This window comes from Mandrillus leucophaeus, unplaced genomic scaffold (genome assembly GCF_000951045.1).
Source record: "Mandrillus leucophaeus isolate KB7577 unplaced genomic scaffold, Mleu.le_1.0 Scaffold927, whole genome shotgun sequence".
NCBI classification, from domain to species: domain Eukaryota; kingdom Metazoa; phylum Chordata; class Mammalia; order Primates; family Cercopithecidae; genus Mandrillus; species Mandrillus leucophaeus.
The window spans coordinates 496231-519887 of NW_012110108.1; the positions used below are offsets into that span (position 1 = coordinate 496231).

The 23657-nt window shown below is 35.5% G+C and overlaps 2 protein-coding genes across 2 annotated transcripts in view; both read left to right on the plus strand.

Annotated features, from left to right (window-relative positions):
• LOC105532021 (olfactory receptor 6C3-like) overlaps window positions 1–886 on the plus strand; it is a 1030-nt gene extending 144 nt beyond the window's left edge. Inside the window, exon 2 of the mRNA XM_011970087.1 lies at window positions 7–886. Coding sequence (XP_011825477.1) covers window positions 7–886 — 880 coding nt within the window. The remainder of the gene's footprint in view (window positions 1–6) is intronic.
• Window positions 887–10070: 9184 nt separating this feature from the next.
• Window positions 10071–11009, plus strand: LOC105531999 (olfactory receptor 6C3-like). Its single transcript, XM_011970058.1, has one exon. It carries the CDS (start codon window positions 10071–10073, stop codon window positions 11007–11009), a length of 939 nt encoding a protein of 312 aa, XP_011825448.1.
• Window positions 11010–23657: the final 12648 nt, after the last annotated feature.

Genomic DNA, 23657 nt, shown 5'->3' on the forward strand with positions numbered 1-23657 from the left:
GTTAAGTGTTACTGGAAACCTGACTATCATCACCCTGACCTTTGTGGACTCCCATCTGCAGACACCTATGTATTTCTTCCTCCGGAACTTCTCTTTCTTAGAAATCTCATTTACAACTGTATGCATCCCCAGATTTCTGGGGGCAATTATCACCAGGAATAAGACTATTTCCTATAACAACTGTGCAGCCCAACTCTTTTTCTTTATATTCATGGGGGTGACGGAATTTTACATATTAACTGCCATGTCCTATGACCGCTATGTTGCCATCTGCAAGCCCCTTCATTACACAACCATCATGAACAGGAATCTCTGCACCCTACTTGTGTTGTGTGCCTGGCTAAGTGGGTTTCTGACCATTTTCCCACCCCTTATGCTTCTCCTCCAGCTGGATTACTGTGCTTCCAATGTCATTGATCACTTTGCATGTGACTATTTTCCCCTCTTACAACTATCTTGTTCAGATACATGGCTCCTAGAAGTAATTGGTTTTTACTTTGCTTTGGTTACTTTGCTGTTCACTTTGGCATTAGTGATTTTATCTTACATGTACATTATCAGGACCATTTTAAGAATCCCATCTGCCAGTCAAAGAAAAAAGGCTTTCTCCACTTGTTCCTCTCACATGATTGTCATTTCCATTTCTTATGGAAGCTGTATATTCATGTATGCTAATCCATCTGCAAAAGAAAAGGCATCACTGACAAAAGGAGTAGCTGTTCTCAACACATCCATTGCCCCCATGCTGAACCCTTTCATTTACACTTTGAGAAACCAGCAAGTAAAACAAGCCTTCAAAAGTGTGGTCCATAAAGTTGTGTATTATGCAAAAAAAAAAATGAATTTTTGGTCAAAGAGCCCTATAAAAAACCAAGAAGAATTTTGAAATTTCTCAATATCTCTGTAAGTATCCTTGCTCTCCTAGTTTCTTTATATGCTGCATTATAGTTAATTTTATAATTTCCCTGTCCATTTCTTCCACTTCTATACAAGTTTCTCCACTGCATTGTTTAATGACTTACTGGAAAAAAAAGTAAAATTTATTTTCCTTACAAAATTGTCTGGAAATTATATATATTTATTTAAAACTCAGCTTGTGTATGATTTTATAATAAAATAATTTTACTATAGTAATTTTAATTCTGTATATCACTTCCTTAAAGGCACATATGTCCTCATGTCGTACTTCAAATGTAGTTTCAAACTTTAATTTCTTCTGTATTTTCAACATAAATATTGATAATGTCATAACACTTTCAGACTCTACATGTTCTCTATCATGTTCACTAAATTCAGTGCCTGGAGGTACTATGCTCTGTTGCATTGTACTTTAAATGTAGAGATTTATTTGATGAAATTTAGTGCATGCCACTTTTATTTTCTTTGTAAATTAAGTTCCTTATTTAAAATACAAGAATAAATTTTAAAAGCACCATAATTTTTTATTTATACAAATATCAATTCAATGATTAATTATTAGGCTTGAGGTATAAGTCACTGATAAATTGTTGGACTATAGGAGAATTCCATCTTCAAATGTTCATTTTACTTCCATGTTCTCCCAAATGATGTTGGTAAAAAACTTTAGGTCTAGCACACTTCATTTACAAATTTGTATACTGCTGTAACTTACAAAGTAAAATGTAAAAAAAAAAAAGATTTCAAATAATTGTAAAAAAATTAAAACTTTAATTGTATAGATTTTAACATATTTCAAATAATTTTGAGTTTTTTATGTCTCGACTATTTGCTGGTAAGATCTGGAAACCAAAGTCTTCCAAGACGAGCAATTAACATGGAGACATCTCTGAGGAACTTAATCTTTAGGAATCTGTGATACTTTAAAAGTTAACCTATGTCTATATTTGAAATAATTTTAAATACCTTTCACATGTGCCTTTTGTTGTTTGTTCACTTATTTATTTATAAATGTATCTACTAAAGAAACCACTCAGTGATTAAAAAGATTTGTTGTTGCTCTCACACAGATCTAGTAAGAGAGAAAAACATAAAAAAATGAATGATCACAATGCAATTTCATATGTTGTACCTCTATGAAGAATATATTGTATAGATATGTACATATGTTGAGATCTAAATGATAATAGTCTTACAACATTAATAATATTAATAATTTGAAAAGACATATGGATAAGGAAGTTAGAATAATTGTTATTTTTATTTATTCTATCAGGATAGCCATGATGAAGATAGCAGGTAAAGAAAAAAGTACAATATCAGAAAGCCTCAGATAAATAGACATACCACTCAGATCTAACAGTTAGTACTTACAATGTCAGACACATTACTAAGTGCATAAACTTAATTATTTCTTTGCACTGTTATGACATATATAGTCATATTTTTTTCAGTTGTTAAATGACTTGATCAATGTTATCACATAAATGATATGAATAGATTTTATTCTTTTAAACTCTCCTGGCTTATTCAAACAAAATCTGTAATTCTGATCAACTTCATTACATTAAAATATTTTTATAAGTATAATATTTGTTCTGTGCAACTCCAGCAAAAAGAAAAAGTTGTGTTCATATATGTGTATTTTGGTTCCATCAAAATGTTAGATTTTAATTTTGTGGCTTTATATCTATAATTGCCCAACAAACTATAAGCAATGAGAAACATGTTTCTCTTTGGTTAAATGAGTTGCAGACCATTTGTTGAATTTTTGAGTTATAATGCTTGACCTTCAATTTGCCATCAGTAAGAACTTAAATTAGATCATGCTAGCTTTTTGAAGCTAATCCTTCAGTTTTGATATTATTTTCTAATTGTAATATCAATTACAAAATACATGGAAACTTTTTTTTTACTAAGAAATGTTATTCAAATGCAACATGAGTATGTGAAGAGCCTATGAGATGAAAGTCTTAGATTTTGTTGCAAGTCCATGGCTTTGTTTGGCTGTCAGGAAGGTGGAACTGCCTCCCTAACAGGTAGAGACAGTACTCCTTGCAAGCAGTCATCAGTCAAGTTGCCTATGAAATTTTTGGATAAAATAAATATTAACAGTAAGGAGAATAGTGATAATTGAATTCATGTTGAAACAATGTGTCTTCATTCCCATTTATTTGGATTTAGACCAAGGTAATTTGCTACTCAACACAAGGAATTGAGAGTAGACGGATTCACTGTGAAAATGATGCTTTCACTCTCATAGTGTGGGTGTTTTACGTTAACATGCTGAGTTACTGCTGTAATAAGAACTTTGGCTATCAGGAAAAAACTCTGTCTCCTTGAGAAAGTTATTTTCTGTGCCTCATTTGCCACAAAAACTTATGAACGTTTCATGGCCTCATTTTCCATATAAACTTATGAACGTTTCATGGCCTCATTTTCCACGTAAACTTATGAACGTTTCATGGCCTAATACATATAGGAAGCTCCCCCTTATATGTAATGCAGGGTGGTTTTTCTGTTGTTACTGGTTTTGTTTTGGTTTTGGGTTTTGGTTTGTTTGGTTTTTTTTTTCAGGCAGGGTCTGGCTCTGTCCCCCAGGCTGGAGGGCAGTGTCGCGATCTCGGCTCACTGCAACCCTCGCCTCCTGGGCTCAAGGGATCCTCCCACATCAGCCTCCTGAGTAGCTGGGAATACAGGTCCGACCGAACCACCGCAACTGGCTAATTTTTGTATTTTTTGGTAGAGAGAGGGTTTCGCTATGTTGCCAGTCTGGTTTTGAACTCCCAGGCTCAAGGGATCCACCTGCCTTACTGTGCTGCTGGATTTGGTTTGCCAGTATTTTGTTGATGATTTTTGCCTTTATATACATCAAGGATATTGGCCAGAAGTTTTCTTTTTTAGTTATGTCTCTGCCAGGTTTTGGTATCAGGATGATGCTGGCCTCATAGAATGAGTTAGGGTGAAGTCCTCCCTCCTCAATTTTTTAGAATACTTTCAGTAGGAATGGTACCAGCTCTTCCTTGTACAACTGGGAGAATTCACCTGTAAATCTCTCTGGTCCCGGGCTTTTTTCGTTGGTAGGCTGTTTGTTACTTACTCAATTTCAGAACTTGTTATTGCTCAGTTCAAAGATTCAATTTTTTCCTGATCCAGTCTTGGGATGATATATGTGTCCAGGAATTCATCCATTTCTTCCAGATTTTATCATTTATGTGCATAGAGGTATTTATAATATTTTCTGAGGGTTTGTATTTCTGTGGGGTGAGTGGTAATATCCTCCTTGTCATTTCTGACTATGTTTTTTGAATCCTCTTTCTTTTCTTCTTTATTAGTCTAACTAGTGGTCTATCTATTTTATTAATTTTCTCATAAAAACATATATTGGATTGTTAATCTTTTGAGTGGTTTTTCATGTCTCAATTTCCTTCAGTTCTGGTCTGATTTTGGTTATTTCTTGTCTTCTGCTACCTTTGGAATTTGTTTACTCTTGGTTCTCTACTTCTGTCGGTTGTGATGTTAGGTTGTTAATTTGAAATCTTCTAATTTTTGACTTGGACATTTAGTGCTATAAATTTTTCCATTAACACTGTCGTAGCTGTGACCCAGAGGTTCTAGTATGTTGTATCTTTGTTCTCATTAGTTTCACAGAACTTCTTGATTTCTGCCTTAACTTCATTCTTTATCCAAATGTCATTCAGAAGTAGGTTATTGAATTTCCATGTAATTGTACAAATGGAGTGAATTTCTTAGTCCTGATTTCTAATTTGATTGCGCTGTAGTCTGAGAGATTATTATGATTTCAGTATTTTGCATTTGCTGAAGAGTGCTTTATGTCGGTAGTTGATTTTACAAGTGACTGATTTAGAGTATTTGCCATGTGGCAGTGAGAAGAATGTATGTTCTGTTGTTTTGGGGTAGAGAGTACTATAGATATATATCAGGTCCATTTGATCCAGTGCTGAGTTCAGGTTCTGAATATCTTTGTTAATTTTTTATATTTATGATCTATCTAATATTGTCAGTGGCATGTTAAAGTCTCCAACTGTTATTGCATGGGAGTCTAAATCTCTTTGAAGATCTCTAAAAACTTGTTTTATGAATCTGAGTGCTTCTGTGTTGAGAGCACCAGTATTAATCCTTCTGCCACTTGCTTTAGTTTCAGTGTTCATATCACAGAGTGGTTCATGTCATAAAAGAAGTCAAAAGAATTCTTGAATAATCAGAACCCTTGTGAAAGATTGTCTAGTGTAAATATGTTTTCTAGCACTGCTTCTTCTGTATCTTCTTCCTCATTTTCTGGCTCTGGTTTGGGAGCACTTATCTCCATTGGGTTATCTGCTGTTTTCTCCTTTAGTGGTGTCTATTAGCTCTTGAAGTTCTCCAAGATGCATATCTTGAACTCCTTCACTCGCCTCCTTTTTTTTTTTTTTTTTTCCATATCCACAATCTCTTCCATGATTTTCTTGATTGTTTCTGTCTTAAATCCTGTGAAGTCACGGACAACATCTGGACAGCTTTCTCCAGCACAAATTTATTGTTTTGGGCTTGATGGCTTTCACAGCTTTTTCTGTAACAATGATGGCATCTTAAATGGTGTAAACTTTTCAGACGTTAATGATGTTCTCTCAGAGATCTGTTCTATAATATTGACGATCCTTTCCATAGAGTACCATGAATAATGAGCCTTAAAGGTCCTTATGACCCCTAATCTAAAGGCTGAATTGGAGACTTGTGTTTGGGGTCAAGTAGATTACTTTGGTGCCTTCTGCATTGAACTTATGCGGTTTGGGGGGCCAAGGGTATTGCCCAATATCAAAAGAACTAAAAAATGCAGTCTCTTACTGGCGAGGTACCTCCTGACTTCAGAGATGAAGCACTGCGAAACCAATCTAGAAAAAGGATTCTTGTTCACTCTTTCCGGTTGTACAACCAAGACTGGCAGGTGGCGTTTATTTTTTCTTTCAAGGATCAGGGATTGGAGGCTTTATAAATAAGAGCAGTTTTGATTACAAATCCAACTGGATTTGCACAAGAATTAGAGTTAGCCTTCCCTTCTTTCCTTAAAACCTGGTGCTCATTTCTCTTCCTGACTAATAAGTGCCCTTAGTGAAAATTTTTTTCTAGAATAGTGCACTTTTGTCCGCATTAAAAAAACTGTAAGGGCAAATGTCCTTTCTCCTCAACGATTTTCTTAATAGTGCTTCGGAATTTGTCTATGGCCTCTTGGTCAGCAGAAACTGCTTCTTTGGTTAATTTCCTTATTTCATTTTTTACAATGGTCCTTACATTGGATTCATTTATTTTGAAATAGTGGGCCACCACAGCTGCAGACTTCAATCTCTGGTACATATTAAGCAACTCAAGTTTTTCTTGTAATGTCATATTTTTCCACTTTTTGGGGGCATTTTCACCATCAGTAGTGACACTTCACATGGGTCTCACATTTCTAGGCTACATGGTTTACCTGCAAGTTTTTTTAAATTGTTGCAAATCTCCAAAAGTTTTCCCAATATAGTTATTGAAAAAAAGTTCATATAGAACTAGACCTGTGCAATTAAAACACATGTTGTTCAAGGATCAACCATACTGTAAAATTATGTATAATTTGTTTTCACTTTATATTTAAAATTTTCCTCACAATATCTCCATGAAATATTATGTTGATTTAAAAAATGAAAAAAGCTAAAATTCAGAGATATGAAATAATTTGTTCAAAGTCACAATATTGTATGTAGCTAAATTACATTTATAATCCAAAACCCATAGGTTGCTCCATTAGTCCCACAAATTATAAATTAATGTTGTTATGGTTTTCATAAGAACATTTTAATGTCCTACTTTTCAGGAGAACTTCTGATTTTTAAGTTAAAAATTATCTTCAACTACAGATGGCTAGTTAACAAATCGAGACACTTGGAATATAAATAGAACATATCTGAAAACCTACAGATTTTGAGAGTAATTTGGATGATTACTATTTTCAATTTCTGTTAGAAAAAAAATTAAAAGTCATTTTCCCCCGCTGAGGACTCCAAGGAAACAATTCTGTACTAAGTATAGGAATATCATAAGACAATTCCCAAGTAATAATCTGTAAGGTGAAATCTGAGAAAAGTTTAAACTGATTTTTATGAAGCTTTTTGCATTTAACCAGATTATATTATTACACTCTGTATGTTAGCGTGTACCCATTGTTTAACTTCCACTTATAAGTGAGAACGTATGGTGTTTGACTTTCTGCTTCTGAGTTATGTTACTTAGGATAATGGCCTCCAGTTCCATCCATGTTGCTGCAAAAGACATTATTTTATTCTTTTTATGGCTGAGTAGTATTCCATGGTATATAATTTATGCATATATATATACCATATTTTCTTTATCCGTCATCTGTTGATGGACACTTAGATTGATTGCATGACTCTGCTGTGGTAAATAGTGTTGTGATAAACAAACGAATGCAAATATCGTTTTTATTTAGTGGTTTATTTTCCTTTGCATACTCAGAAGTGGGATTGCTGGATGAAATGGTAGCTATATTTTTAGTTCATTAATAAGTCTCCAAATTGTCTTCCATAGGGGTTGCACTAATTTACATCCCTACCAATAGTTAAGAAGCATTCCCTTTTCTCCCTATGCTTGCCAGTATCTGTTTTGTTTTGTTTTCTTTTCTTTTAATACTAGTCAAAGAAATGCAACTTTTAGCAAATATTGCTCTGACACTGGTAGTGGAACTTGGGAAGGGTTTCCCTAAATTCAAAGGACCGGCCGGGCATGGTGGCTCATGCCTGTAATCCCAGCACTTTGGGAGGCCAAGGCGGGTGGATCATGAGGTCAGGAGATCGAGACCATCCTGGCTAACACGGTGAAACCCCGTTTCTACTAAAAATACAAGAAATTAGCCGGGAGTGGTGGCAGGTGCCTGCAGTCTCAGTTACTCAGGAGGCTGAGGCAGGAGAACGGCATGAACCCGGGAGGCAGAGTTTGCAGTGAGCCAAGATCGTGCCACTGCACTCCAGACTGGGCAACAGAGCGAGATTCCATCTCAAAAAAAAAAAAAAAAATTCAAAGGACCAATACAGGTATAAAACTCCCCATAGGTCCTTAATATTGTCCGTTTCAGAAGACAATTAAGTCAAACTGGAAATCCAAAGCTGTGTTTTCTACTATCTCAGTGAAATAGAAAAGTCTCTTTTCTGGATTGCCAAAATTCAAGAGATACGCTTATATAAGTATGCTAATTCTCCTGAAGATAGGTCCAGATTTTCTGGAAGAAATGCATGGATTAGTACAGTTGCAGAATAATCAAATTCTAAATCAAAGTTTCACACATTCATTATCACATGTGGTTTATATATTTGTCTCCTTTACACTAATAATTATGTTTTTATACTTTCTTATCAATATTTATAAAATGACTAATACCAATGATTCATCTGTATTTTCTACTGATGCCTCACCTTGGCACACTTTGCTTACATAATGAATTCCCATGAGCCAACAAGAAAGACACATAAAATAAATCTAACTCCATTTGTGTAGCATACATAGAGAGGGATATTTCTTATTTTCTATTGTTCAAATCAGCATTTTCAGGAAAATGTAGCATTGTCTGAAGCCTAAGGGAAGTATTAATTAAATTTTATGAATATATAATTATCAGGTTTTAAAATATTATTTTAAATGTTTTCATAAATTCAAAGAAGAATGTTTTAACAAGTGTTTGTGTATTACATGGAAAGGAGAAAATGGAAGACTACTTTACTAACCAATCCAGGTATAACTATGTTTATAAATGGATCTTGGGTAAAAGAGAGGAAAAGCAGGAATTCATTGTAACATAATAAAATGTTCCAACAATTTTACAATATCAGGAATTAAGAGTATTGTGGGTCAAATATTATATTCTAGGGGAGAACTGTAAGGTCTAAAAGCCGTGAAAAATAACTACATTTGTTTTACAAGTCCAAAAGAAACCAAATAAATTGATAAATCGATTTTCCAGCTCTGAAATTACATGGTTATTTAAGAAAGCTAGATGGTAGAATTTGAGATAAAATTACTGAGAAAAACCAAGGAGTAAGTAAGTTTGTTACTTTTAAATTTCATACATATTATTCCACTTTATTTACATATTTTAAAAGATTATTTGCACATATGATTGTGGACTTACATCCCTTACAGTAGTAAAAGTTTTATGGTTGTTTATTACTGAGAAGACTATAAATGTAGTCCCAAAGCAGAAACACAGCAGTAACTCTTGGTTTGCTCATTTTTCTAAATAAGTTTGGATGTTATGCTGTGATAGAAATAGGATTTTAAAAAGGCATTTGCTATTTGAAATACCTATTTCCCATTGAGTCTTATTTTGACCATCTACTTGTTTCTTTGCTATAACAATATTGTTTTAAAAAGAAAAAACTACAAAACAAAAAAAAAAACAAATTGTATATGATATGAATTAAAATGTTTTTAGGCAATTATTTGTTTTATCAACAGATGTTTTCCTTTATTATTATTCTCATCTTTTTGCTAAAAAAGAAAAAAAAAGTGAATCAGGGAAGGTGCTCGGATCAACCAAGCCCGTAAGTAATACCAGGAGGCAATGCCAGCAAAACTGTCTGTCCCAGGAATAGACATGCATTATTTTTTCTAAAGTGAGATGGTTTACTGTGGTGATGAGTTGTTTAACCTCATGAAAGTCTCCTAACCTACATGAGACTGAGTTTCTCAAAATATGACACTTCAAGATAGAACTAAATAACATCAGTAAATTTTTAAACTCTATATTTAGATTGTTCTACATTCCAGATTGATTTAAGTAACTGGAAGGTTAGTTTTGAAGAAATATTAGAAGAAGTGGCTTCTGTTTAAATGTTAGCATCATAATTTTTTATTCATGGCCTGTAATAATGTATTTTCAGTGAAGAAAGACTGATATTTCACTTCTTATATTATTTGTTACTGGAATGAAAGGCAGATTGGAAACCACAGAGGGTTGCTAATGGGGAACCCTTAAAATTTTATAGATTATTCATTAATTATGTATATTTTTTAAATGTTATGCCTGTCTTCAACAGTTTTAATTTTTTTTAACATTCTGTAGGGGAAACATACATTTTCTCTTCTAAAGGAGAAAATAAAGATCTGCAATGAAAAACTACACAGCACCCACAGAATTCATTCTTCTAGGGCTATCAGATGACCCGGAGTTTCAGATTGTGATTTTTCTCTTTTTAATTATCATGTATATATTAAGTGTCACTGGAAACTTGACCATCATCACTCTCACCTTAGTGGACTCCCATCTACAGACCCCCATGTACTTCTTCCTCAGGAACTTTTCTGTATTAGAAATAACTTTTACAACTGTCTGTATCCCTAGATTTCTGGCCACCATTATCACCAGAGACAAAACGATTTCATACAATAGTTGTACAGCTCAGTTATTTTTCTTCATCTTTATGGGTATAACTGAATTTTACCTTCTAACAGCCATGTCCTATGATCGTTATGTAGCCATCTGTAAACCCCTGCATTATATGACCATCATGAACAAGAGAGTCTGCATATTGCTTGTTTTTTGTGCTTGGTTGGCAGGGTTCTTAAATATCTTCCCACCAGTTATTCTTTTTCTCCAGTTAGATTACTGTGGCTCCAATGTCATTGATCACTTTGCTTGTGACTATTTCCCCCTATTGCAATTATCCTGCTCAGACACATGGCTCCTAGAAGCGATTGGTTTTTACTCTGCAATAGTAATTCTGCTTTTCACTTTGGCATTAATCATTCTATCCTACATGTTTATCATTAGGACAATTTTGAAACTTCCTTCTGCTAGTCAGCGAAAAAAAGCATTTTCTACATGTTCCTCCCACATGATTGTCATTTCCATTTCCTATGGAAGCTGCATATTCATGTATGCTAATCCCTCTGCAAAAGAAAGAGCGTCGTTGACCAAAGGAGTAGCTATTCTCAATACCTCCATTGCTCCTATGATGAATCCGTTTATATACACCCTGAGGAACCAGCAAGTGAAGCAAGCCTTTAAGGGCACCATCCAAAAGGTTATGTTTTTCTCTGGTAAATGAAAGTATTAATAAGGCTTTAAAAAATCAAGTTACAGTAAATGCTTTCTATTATACATATCCTCTCAACACCCTCTTTCCTTCATTATAGTTAAACATGCATTTTTTATTTCCACCACGTTGTATTCAATAAATTTGATTAAGCTGAATATTGCTTCATAGTTTTCTGAAAATTAAAGCATTTTATTCACGTGTATTTGGATGAAGTAGAAAATCTGGGTGAACGATTATGATTTTGAATAGGGGTGGTTAGCTTTGGAAGAGACTTAAGGCATTTAGTTTGATGATGTAAGTGTCAGGATAGATGTGGACCTGGGAACTATTCATTCTTACCAGGTACTAGATATGAATGTTCTTAGGAAATGTGATTCTACTTGGCATTTCTGTCAAATCAAATTCTCACAATAACCAAGAGTTTGAAAGTAAAATATAAGTAACCATGTAAATATTTGAAAATATTAGAAACCCATTTTTATACAGCATTTTTATGATATTAATAAGTATGATAATAATGGGGAGAAGTAATAAGAGGAGGAGAGCAGAAGATGAAATAAAGATTTATAGCAATTATATTGCAGGACTATTTTAATTATTTTCTATGTATTGGCTCATTTAATCCTGCCAACAACTTTATGAGGTACCTACAATTATTATTATCTCTTGTTCAGAGGTATTTTTAGGTAGATTAAATAACTCTAAAAGTGAATAACAATAACCAGAGAACAGAAACTATAAAATAATATTAGGAAAATGATGGATTATGGTAAACTGGTGAGAGTTCAACTTTCTATAGAACTGAGTTTTACTCTGAGGGTCCAGAAATAACTTTAGAGTTTCTGGAAATAGAGAAGCAAAATGAAATCTGCTGCAATAATGTTCTACATCTCCACTTTGCACTACACAAGTCATAAGCAATAGCATTTTACAAAACCCCATAGAGAGTATTATACACTGACTTTCATTTCTAATAATTAACAGTTCATGTTAAATTGTTAAAGGACTTTCTAATGTACAATTAATTCATTCAGGTTATACTCATGTATCTTATGACACATATTGTGGATATAGTGATGAAAAAAGATGACTCTTACCCTAAGTTTTCTAAAATTCTAGTGAGAAAAAACCCACATAATTAAAATTTAAACAAATGCAACAATTTGGATCTAAACTGCCTATAGGTCAAGTAATGTTACCATGATCAAAGATAGAATATCAGTTTTCCTGACTTTTCTCTTAGCAGAATTATTTCCAATTTCACAATAATTAATAAATATGGGTTCATTTTAGCTCTAAAATCACAAGCATATAAAAAATCCTTGGCTGTCACCTTAGTTTTCACTCATTATCTTCCTTGATTACTTTGCGTGCTGTAACGAATGGCATTTTTTCCTAATTTTAAAAAGTTACTGGGAATAAGATGATGATGGTCTCCAAGCAGTGACAAAACTCCCCCTAGTAGCTCTCTGTGGCTCTGATTGGTATCATTAATCATCAATTGATCTTCCACACAGTTTGACCTGTGTACCTGCCACATCTATTATGCTCCAAGTCTATTTGAAAGAAGTTATGTATATACAACCATGTCATAGATTTCTAGAAGATGCCAAACTGTTTCAAGCACTTTTAGGTTGCATCCAGAAAACACTGAGTTTTACTTCTCATTTTTAAATCCATGCACAAGGAAACAGAAAATCCATAATAATTAATAAATATTGAATAGTCTAAGATAATATCTGGTAAATAATTGATTTGGTAAATAGTATCTGGTAAATAATTGATGCTTAAAGTGATTATGCATGCACTATTTTTTCTAACTCAGTATCTGTATGTGAATTGTTTCCTATAAAGAGAATAAGAATTTCCCAAATGTAAATTCTTCCCAATTCTTATATGATTATGAAAATTCTTTCATATATTATTCTAAAAATATTTTTTAAAGCAACTAAGTTACAAGTATGTGCTAGCCATTTGGGTTAATAGAATAATACTATCTTCACCTTCTGGGATTTCAGATGACAGTTAAAAAGGTAGATATTGACATATAGAATAACTTTTTTCATAAAAACATATACTACATGCTGTATCAATGTAAAAGATGGGGTTGCTCACAACACCTGCATTATCCAAGAAGTACTTCCAGTAAATACAAGAAATTCAATTATATGAATATTCTGGGCAAAAAGAATCATGATTGCAAATAACATGGAGTTGTAAAAGTGAAGGAAGTAGTGTACAGTGAATTATGATGAAACAGAAAGCAACAAATAGCAATTGATTTCTTTTTATGCTTTTCATGAAAGAGCTAATTTTATTAGTTCGATTTATTATGCAAAGCAACATAAGGCTATAAAACAAATATTTATGTCGTGTGAATATTATATTCTAAACTCTATTAAATTTTTTATCTATCCCTCTAAGATTTTAACAGCCAATTTGTTTTTCTCCTCCTTCTAAAGAATGAAGCATAAAGAGTCATAGGAAATAAGTAATCACATACAGCCAATACATATCAGAACAGTGATTCAAATCAGGGCTATGCCCCAACAAATAAGCCCTGTACCAACTCCTGGGGGAGGGGAGAAATCTTGCAAAATAAAAATATCCAAGGGAATCTTAGAATTTCAGAATAAGTACTATGATGTCATTTATTCCTTCACAAAAGTATTAAGTGAGCACATCAAAAATGTCAAGCTTGGCTTATAGGGATTTCTTTCCAAATTATCATACTCTGAAAAATTAAACATTCAGGAGACAATTACTCTTTTGGAATTAAACTTACATTCTTGGACAACAAAGAAAACACTTTAGCTAAAGACATTCAGAGTCCTCCAACTCTTCTATTACTTATTTCGTATGTAATATATACTTGCATGATAACTGTGGTGCGCTTTCTGTGTATCCTTTTTTCTTTAGGGTTTCCTGGGCAAGAGTCTGTTACTTTTTGATTGAACACTGAATTATCCACAACACCAACATCAACCACAGCTATAGAATATGTGGTTGATAATTTATTATCTCACTCTTAGATATTACTTAGTCATTCTCCATCCAATTGATTTAGGTCACAGTAAACCTTTGTATCCTCAAATAATTAAAAGGCATTCATTATGTCCTACATCTCTTTCTGATGTTAGGTCTCTTGTGCTAAATTTCCCAAGTTCAAGTTGACTTTTTTTGCCCCATTTATATAATTGGACTTTTATTGCTATATTTTATGATCACATATGATCACATAAGCATCCTGGAATGGAGAAGTGGGCTTATCAATATGATAACAATTTTTACAATGTACTAGAACTTTATTTTTCTTGGCTATCTCTACTAGTAACCCATAAACATTTTTTAAGCAAAGGAAACATTTTGTTCATTATTGCCTACTAAAGGGTTTATTGTAGTGTAGCAATTCAATAAAATATTTGTTAATCAACAAATGGATGGAAGTCTCAAAATGCCTAGTTTCTATTTACATTATCAATATATTTTGCCTTTAAATTATCATTGCTCTGCTCTGACATCTTTTTTAAACAAGTTTTTATATCAGGGCTTTCTAGGACTCCTTGCTTTTCATAACTATGGATACAAACCTCTATATCCCATCAACAATGCTGGCCACCTCTTAAACTCCTTATTCACCCAACTGAACCTCTCTGATTTTAGGTCTATGTCTCAGGATCTCCACTGTGGACATATGTGGGGCAAAATGTGTCTGTGACTCATTAAGCTACTAAATAGATTTCTATGATCAGATTTCCATGGCTATCACACTTTTGAAGCTTTCTTGACTTCAAATATTTTCATATACACAATAGTGAAATAGCACAGTAATACTCAACCATATTATTAAATTAGGAAAGTTCTGTATCACTCCTTGATAACAGTGGCTTCTATGAGGTGAAGTTATTCAAGTATGAGTAGCAGCTTTTGTACTCCCTCATTCACTGTATTATAGTCTCAGAAATCACAGTCCATTTGTATGACCTCGAGCAAATCAGGGAAAACTCTCAATGACTCAGTTTCCTTATATGAAAATTAGGAGAAATAATAGTAATTTTCTCAGAGTAGTTGTGAATATTTATTAAAACAGCACTTTAAAAAGTGCTTACAAACATGTCTGATACCTTCCAAGCACTTAATAAAGTGTGACTATTACTATTATTATAATGCCAATTTTAATTTAATAACATACAACCATCCACGTACAATTTACTCAAGGATAATTCAGCTTTATGCAGCACAAGAGTGTCAATGGAACAACTGTCTTGTATAGTATATTATATGGAATTCCCTTAATCACAACTAAAGCATCCCAGTTGTCTCATCAATTTACTGTAATCAATTTACTGTAATTGAGGATTACAGTAAATTTTAGTTAATTTATTTTTATAAATTATTTAAATTTCTCTTCTGGGTATTACTACTCTAAAAATGTTGTGTATTTGCTCATTTTGCATCTTTCAAATACCTTCAAATAAGCCTATCTATGTGCACAGACTGTAAGCACCACATTTTCTGTGGCAATGTGATTTGGTTCTGCTAATCAGATACATTCATAAAAGAACTTTTAACTCAGTCATCTATATTGCTGATGCAGATCATAGTAAGTGCAGGTGACTCTGAAGCTTGTGGCAATAGTGGTAAATTCCTGAGGAGCCATTCTCATGGAGACTCATGACTTATGCATGAGGCTGTGCTTCTAAGTGCATTAAAGAACTTAAAGAGAGAAAATGTAACTTTAATGTTTCAATTATCTCATATTTTAATGTTTTAATTATCTCATTATTTTAATATTTCAATTATCTCATAACTGCAGAGATGACATAGCCAATAATAAATCCTAAGTTTCCTTAATTATAAAGTGGATTTAATTCACAACGTCTACACCTATGTAAATGTTAGTGTGTTGACTGTGAAAGAGATGAGATTGAGTATTGGAATGAAAGACTAGTGTCAGAAGATTTCGAGTACCTGAATTTGAAAGTACTACCAGCCTCCTTACCAACACAAGAATCTATATTTCTCTGTCTCATGAAGGTGGCCATGCATTGTTTAGAAACCCTATTATTTGGCCATCTTTCCAGCAATTCATCTGCTTGTAAGATATCCAAATTACAGGGTTTCTAAACCAAATAGGAACAGCTCTGGTCTGCAGCTCCCAGCAAGATCAATGCAGAAGGCAGGTGATTTCTGAATTTCCAACTGAGGCACCCAGTTCATCTCACTGTAACTGGTCAGACAGTGGGAGCAGCTCACAGAGGGTGAGCCAAAGCAGTGGGAGATGTTGCCTCACCTGGGAAGTGCAAGGGGTTGGGAAATTCTCTCCTCTACTCAAGGGAAGCCATGAGGGACTACACCATGAGGAATGGTGCACTCCAGCCCAGATACTGCACTTTTCTCATGGTCTTCAAAACCCGCAGACGAGAAGATTCCCTCCCATGCCTACCTCACCGGAGCCCTGGGTTTCAAGCACAAAACTGGGTGGCTGTTTGGGCAGATGCTGAGCTAGCTGCAGGAATTTTTTTTTTCCCATAACCCAGTGGCACCTGGAACACCAGCAAGACAGAACCAGAAAGGGGCCTGAAGCCAGGGACCCAAGTGGTCTGGCTCAGCCGGTCCCATACCTATAGAGTCCAGAAAGCTAAGATACACTGGCTTGAAATTCTCACTGCCAGTACAGCAGTCTGAGGTTGACCTGGGATGCTCAAGCTTGATGGGGGAGGGGCGTCTGCCATTGCTGAGGCATGAGTAAGCAGTTTTACCCTCACAGTGTAAACAAAGCCACCAGAAAGTTTGAAATGGGTGGAGCCCACTGTAGCTCAACAAGTCCCCTGTGCCCAGACTGCCTCTCTACATTCCTCCTCTATGGGCAGGGCATTTCTGAAAAAAAGGCAGCAGGCCCAGTTAGGGGCTTATAGATAAACCCTTGATCACCCTGGGGCAGAGCACCTCGGGGAAGGGGTGGCTGTGGGGGCAGCTTCAGCAGACTTAAATGTCCTTGCCTGATGGCTCTAAAGAAAGCAGCAGATCCCCCAGCACGATGCTCAAGCTCTGCTAAGGGTCAGACTACTTCCTCAAGTGGATCCCTGACCCCCATGTAGCCTGACTGGGAGACACCTCCCAGCAGGGGCCGACAGACACCTCATACAGGAGAGCTCTGGCGGGTGCCCCTCTGGGATAAAGCTTCCAGAGGAAGGAACAGGCAGCAATCTTTGCTGTTCACCAGCCTCCGCTAGTGATACCCAAGCAAACAGGGTCTGGAGTGGACTCCCAGCAAATTCCAGCAGACCTGCAGCAGAGGGGCCTGACTGTTAGAAGGAAAACTAACAAATGGAAAGGAACAGCATTAACATCAACAAAAAGGACATCCACTCAGAGACCCCCAAAGGTAACCAACATGAAAGATCAAAAGTAGATAAATCCACAAAGATAGGAAGAAACCAGCACAAAAAGGCTGAAAATTCCAAAAACCAGAACACCTCTTCTCCTCCAAAGGATCACAACTCCTCACAAGCAAGGGAAGAAAACTGGATGGAGAATGAGTTTGATGAATTGACAGAGTAGGCTTCAGAGTAGGTGGGTAATAACAAGCTCCTCCGAGCTAATGGAGCATGTTCTACCCCAACACAAGGATGCTCAGAACCTTGAAAAAAGGTAAGATGAATGGCTAACTAGAATAACCTGTTTGGAGAAGAACATAAATAACCTGATGGAGCTGAAAAATACAGCACGAGAACTTCATGAAGTATACACAAGTATCAATAGCCAAATAAATCAAGCAGAAGAAAGGATATCAGAGATTGAAGATCAACTTAATGAAATAAAGTGAGAAGACAAGATTAGAGAAAAAAGAATGAAAAGGAATGAACAAAGCCTCCAAGAAATATGGGACTATGTGAAAAGACCAAATCTATGTTTGATTGGTGTACCTGAAAGTGGCAGGGAGAACAGAACCAAGTTGGAAAACACTCTTCAGGATATTATCCAGGAAAACTTCCCCAACCTAGCAAGACAGGACAACATCCAAATTTGGGAAATACAGAGACCACTACAAAGACACTCCTCAAGAAGAGCAACCCCAAGACACATAATCATCAGACTCATCAAGGATGAAATGAAGGAAAAAATGTTAACGGCAGCCAGATAGAAAGTTTGGGTTACCCACAAAGGGAAGCCCATCAGACTATCAGTGGATCTCTCTGCAGAAGCCCTACAAGCCAGAATAGAGTGGGGGCCAATATTCAACATTCTAAACAAAAGAGTTTTCAACCCAGAATTTCATATCCAACTAAACTAAGTTTCATAAGCAAAGGAGAAATAAAATCCTTTACAAAGAAGCAAACACTGAGAGTTTTGTCACCACCAGACCTGCCTTACAAGAGCTCAATAAAGGAAGCACTAAACATGGAAAGAAACAACTGGTATCAGCCACTGCAAAAACATACCAAATTATAAAGATCATTGATACTACGAAGAAACTGCATCAACTAATGGGCAAACTAACCAGCTAGCATCATAACGACGGGATCAAATTTACACATAACAATATTAACCTTAAATGTAAATGGGCTAAATGCCCCAATTAAAAGACACAGACTGGCAAATTGGATAGAGTCAAGACCCATCAGTGTGCTGTATTCAGGAGACCCATCTCACATGCAAAGACACACACTGGGTCAAAATAAAGCGATGGAGGAATATTTACGAAGAAAATGGAAAGCAAAAAAAAAGCAGGGGTTACAATCTTAGTCTCTGATAAAAAAGGCTTTAAACCAACAAAGATAAAAAAAAGACAAAGAAGGGCATTACATAATGGTAAAGGGATCAATGCAACAGGAAGAGCTAACTATCCTAAATGTATACAGGAGCACCCATTTTCATGAAGCAAGTTCTTAGAGACCTACAGAAAGACTTAGACTCCCAAACAATAATAGGAGACTTTAACACCCCACTGTCAATATTAGATAGATCAATGAGACAAAATTAACAAGGGTATTCAGGACTTGAACTCAGCTCTGGGTCAAGCAGACCTAATAGACATCTACAGAACTCTCCACTCCAAATCAACAGAATATATATTCTTCTCAGTACCACATTGCACTTATTCTAAAATTGACCACATAATTGGAAATAAAACACTCCTTAGCAAATGCAAAAGCATGGAAATTATAACAAACAGTCCACCAGATCACTGTGCAATCAAATTAGAACTCAGGATTAAGAAACTCACTCCAAACCACACAACTACATGGAAACTGTACAACCTGATCCTAAATGACTACTGGATAAATAATGAAATTAAGGCAGTAATATAGATGTTCTTTGAAACCAATGAGAACAAAGACAAAATATACCAGAATCCATGGGACACATTTAAAGCAGTGTTTAGAGGGAAATTTATAGAAGTGAATGCCCACAAGAAAAATCAGGGAAGATCTAAAATCAACACCCTAACATCAACATTAAAAGAACTAGAGAAGCAAGAGCAAACAAATTCAAAAGCTAGCATAAGACAAGAAATAACTAAGATCAGAGCAGAACAGAAGGAGAGAGAGAGTGACACGAAAAAACCTTCAAAAAATCAATGAATCCAGGAGGTGTTTTTTTGAAAAGATCAACAGAATTGATAGACTGCTAGCCAGGCTAATAAAGAAGAAAAGAGAAGAATCAAATAGATGCAATAAAAAATGATAAAGGGGATATATCACCACTCTTCCCAAAGAAATATAAACTACCATCAGAGAATACTATAAACACCCCTACACAAATAAACTTGAAAATCTAGAAGAAATGGATCAATTCCTGAACACATACACCCTCCCAAGACTAAACCAGGAAGAAGTTGAATCCCTGAATAGACCAATAACAGGCTCTGAAATTGAGGCAATAATTAACAGACTAACAACCAAAAAAAGTCCAGGACCATACAGATTTACAGCCCAATTCTACCAGAGGTACAAAGAGGAACTGGTACCATTCCTTCTGAAATTATTCCAAGCAATAGAAATAGAAGGAATCCTCCCTAACTCATTTTATGAGGCCCGCATCATCCTGATACCAAAACCTGGCAGACATACAACAAAAAAAGAAAATTTCAGGTCAATATCGCTGATGAACATCAATGCGAAAATCCTCAACAAAATACTGGCAAACCGAATCCAGCAGCACATCAAAAAGCTTATCCACCATGATCAAATCAGCTTCATCCCTGGGATGCAAGGCTAGTTGAACATATGCAATTCAATAAACTTAATTCATCACCTACACAGAACCAATGACAAAAACCACATGATTATCTCAATAGATGCAGAAAGGCCCTCGGCAAAATTCTACAGCCCTTCATGCTAAAAACTCTCAGTAAACTAGGTATTGATGGGCTGTATCTCAAAATAATAAGAGCTGTTTATGACAAACCCACTGCCAATATCACACTGAATGGGCAAAAACTGGAAGCATCATCTTTGAAAACTGGCACAAGTTTCTCTCTCACCATTGCTATTCAACATGGTATTGAAAGTTCTGGATAGGGTAATCAGGCAAGAGAAAAAAATAAAGTGTATTCAGATAGGAAAAGAGGAAGTCAAATTGTCTCTATTTGCAGATGACATGATTGTATATTTAGAAAACTCCACTGTCTCGCCCAAAATCTCCTTAAACTGATTAGCAACTTCAGCAAAGTCTGAGGATACAAAATCAATGTGTAAAAATCACAAGCATTTCTATACACCAATAACAGACAAAGAGAGAGTCAAATTGGGAGTGAATTCCCATTCACAATTATTAAAAAGAATAAAATGCGTAGGAATACAACGTACAAGGGATGTGAAGGACTTCTTCAAGGAGAACTACAAATCATTTCTCAAGGAAATAAGAGAGGACACAAACCAATTGGAAAATATTCCATCCATGCTCATGGATAAGAAGAATCAACATCGTGAAAATGGCCATACTGCCCAAAGTAATTTATAGATTCAATGCTATCCCCATCAAGCTATCACTGAATTTCTTCACAGAGTTGGAAAAAACTACTTTAAATTTCATATGGAACCAAAAAAGAGTCCACATAGCCAAGACAATCCTAAGCAAAAAGAACAAAGCTGGAGGCATCACGCTACCTGACTTCAAACTATACTACAAGGCTACAGTAACCAAAACAGCATGATACTGGTACCAAAACAGATATATAGACCAATGGAACAGAATAGGGGCCTCAGAAATAATGCCACACATCTACAGTCATCTGATCTTTGACAAACCTGACAAAAACAAGCAAAGGGAAAAGGATTCGCAATTTAATAGCGTTGGGAAAGCTGGCTAGCAATATGCAGAACACTGAAACTGGTTCCCTTCCTCACACATTATACAAAAATTAACTAAAGATGAATTAAAGACTTAAACGTAAGACATAAAACCATAAAAACCCTAGAAGAAACCCTAGGCAATAGCATTCCGGACATAGGCATGGGCAAAGACTTCATGATTTAAAACACCAAAAGCAATGATAACAAAAGCCAAAATAGACAAATGGAATCTAATGAAACTAAAGAGCTTCTGCACAGAATAAAAGAAAAAAAACAAACTATCATCACAGTGAACAGGCAACCTACAGAATGGGAGAAAATTTTTGCAATCTATCCATGTGACAAAGGGCTAATATCCAGAATCTACAAAGAACTTAAATAAATTTACCAGAAATAAACAAACAACTCCATCAAAACATGGGTGAAGGATATGAACAGACACTTCTAAGAAGAAGACATTTATGCATCCAACAAACATATGAATGGTCATTAGAGAAATGCAAATCAAAACCACAATGAGATATCATCTCACGCCAGTTAGAACGGCAATCATTAAAAAGTCAGGAGACAACAGATGCTGCAGAGGATGTAGAGAAATAGGAATGCTCTTACACTGTTGGTGGGAGTGTAAACTAGTTCAACCATTATGGAAGACAGTGTGGTGATTCCTCAAGGCTCTAGAACCAGAAATACCATTTGACCCTGCAGTCCCATTACCGCGTATATACCCAAAAGATTATAAATCATTCTACTATAAAGACATATGCACGCATATGTTTATTGCAAAACTGTTCACAATAGTAAAGACTTGGAACCAACCCAAACGACCATCAATGATAGACTGGATAAAGAAAATGTGGCGCATATACACCATGGAATACTATGCAGCCATTAAAAAGGATGAGTTCATACTCTTTGCAGGGACATGGATGAAGCTGGAAACCATCATTCTCAGCAAACTAACACAGAAACAGAATATCAAACACCACATGTTCTCACGCATAAGTGGGAGTCGAACAATGAGAGCACATGGACACAAGGAGAGGAACATCACACATCAGTACCTGTCAGGGGGTGTGGGGGACTAGGGGAAGGATAGCATTAGTAGAAATACCTAATGTAGATGACAGGTTGATGGGTGCAGCAAACCACCATGTCACGTGTACACCTATGTAAAAAACCTGCATATTCTGCATATGTACCCCAAACTTAAAGTATAATAAAAAAAGATAGAAAAAGTGGGCAAAAGACAAAACATTTTATTTTTTTAACTGGCAAAATTGTACATATTTATAGGTTACATAGTGATGGTTTGATAATATAATGTGTAGTGATGAGATCAGAGTAGTTAGAAAATTTGTCATTTCAGGCATTTATAATTTCTTTATGTTGGGAACACTTGTTTGTTTATTTATTTTTTAGAGACTGGGTCTCACTTTGTTACATAGGCTGGAGTGCAGTGGCGTGATCACAGCTCAATGTAACCTTGAACTCCTGGGCTCAGGCAGTCCTTCTGCCTCAGCTGCCTGAGTAGCTGGAACTACAGGTGTGCACCACCACATCTGGCTAATTTTTAAAAATAATGTTTTCAGAGACAGAGTCTCACAATATTGCTCAGGTTGGTCTCAAACTCCTGGCCTCAAGGGATCTGCCTGCCTCTGCCTGCTGAGTTTCTGGGATTACAGATGCAAACCACCATACCTGACTGCATTGGAAACATTCAATATCCTCTTTCTAGCTATTTGAAACTGTATAGTGTATTATCATTAACTATAGCAGTCCTATCATTGTATAGAACACTAGAGCTTATTCCTCTTATCTAGCTGTAATTTTCTTGAGATATGAAAATCCAGGGGAAGCAGCAGTGACCTATCCCCTGAAACAGAGGCAACGGGTAAAACTGGAAGCAGCAGCTCCTGTGGGAACAGGTTCAAGATATCCCCTGCCAGGACAGACTCCTGGACAAGGAGCACAGCAGGAAGAACTCAAAGGACCTGTGAGGATGCATGAAGTTAGCACCCCCAGGAAATTCGTAAGTTACCCAAGGACATTAAAGGAGACTACATTCCTATCTGGGGACATGGACATTTGAAGTCTTTAAGTGTTTTTTAATGAAGATGCAACCTTATTTTATACTTACCAAAAAATGTAGAATTTTCACACTTTTCTGCAGGAAGTAAAAATTGTGCAAAGAGCTCTTTATCATCTCTGCGTTCTCACAACCTAAGGCTGAGCCCAACACTTTAAAAGCTTTAAAAGGTAAATATTGAATGAATAAATGGTAGTGATTATAATCACAATCTGGTTTTCTATGCTATCAGTCAATGGAAAAATTTAAAACCTTAAACACAAGTCT

What these genes read in the sequence shown, in the direction of transcription:
- LOC105531999 (XM_011970058.1), top strand. Translation starts at nt 10,071, where the DNA reads ATGAAAAACTACACAGCACCCACAGAATTCATTCTTCTAGGGCTATCA.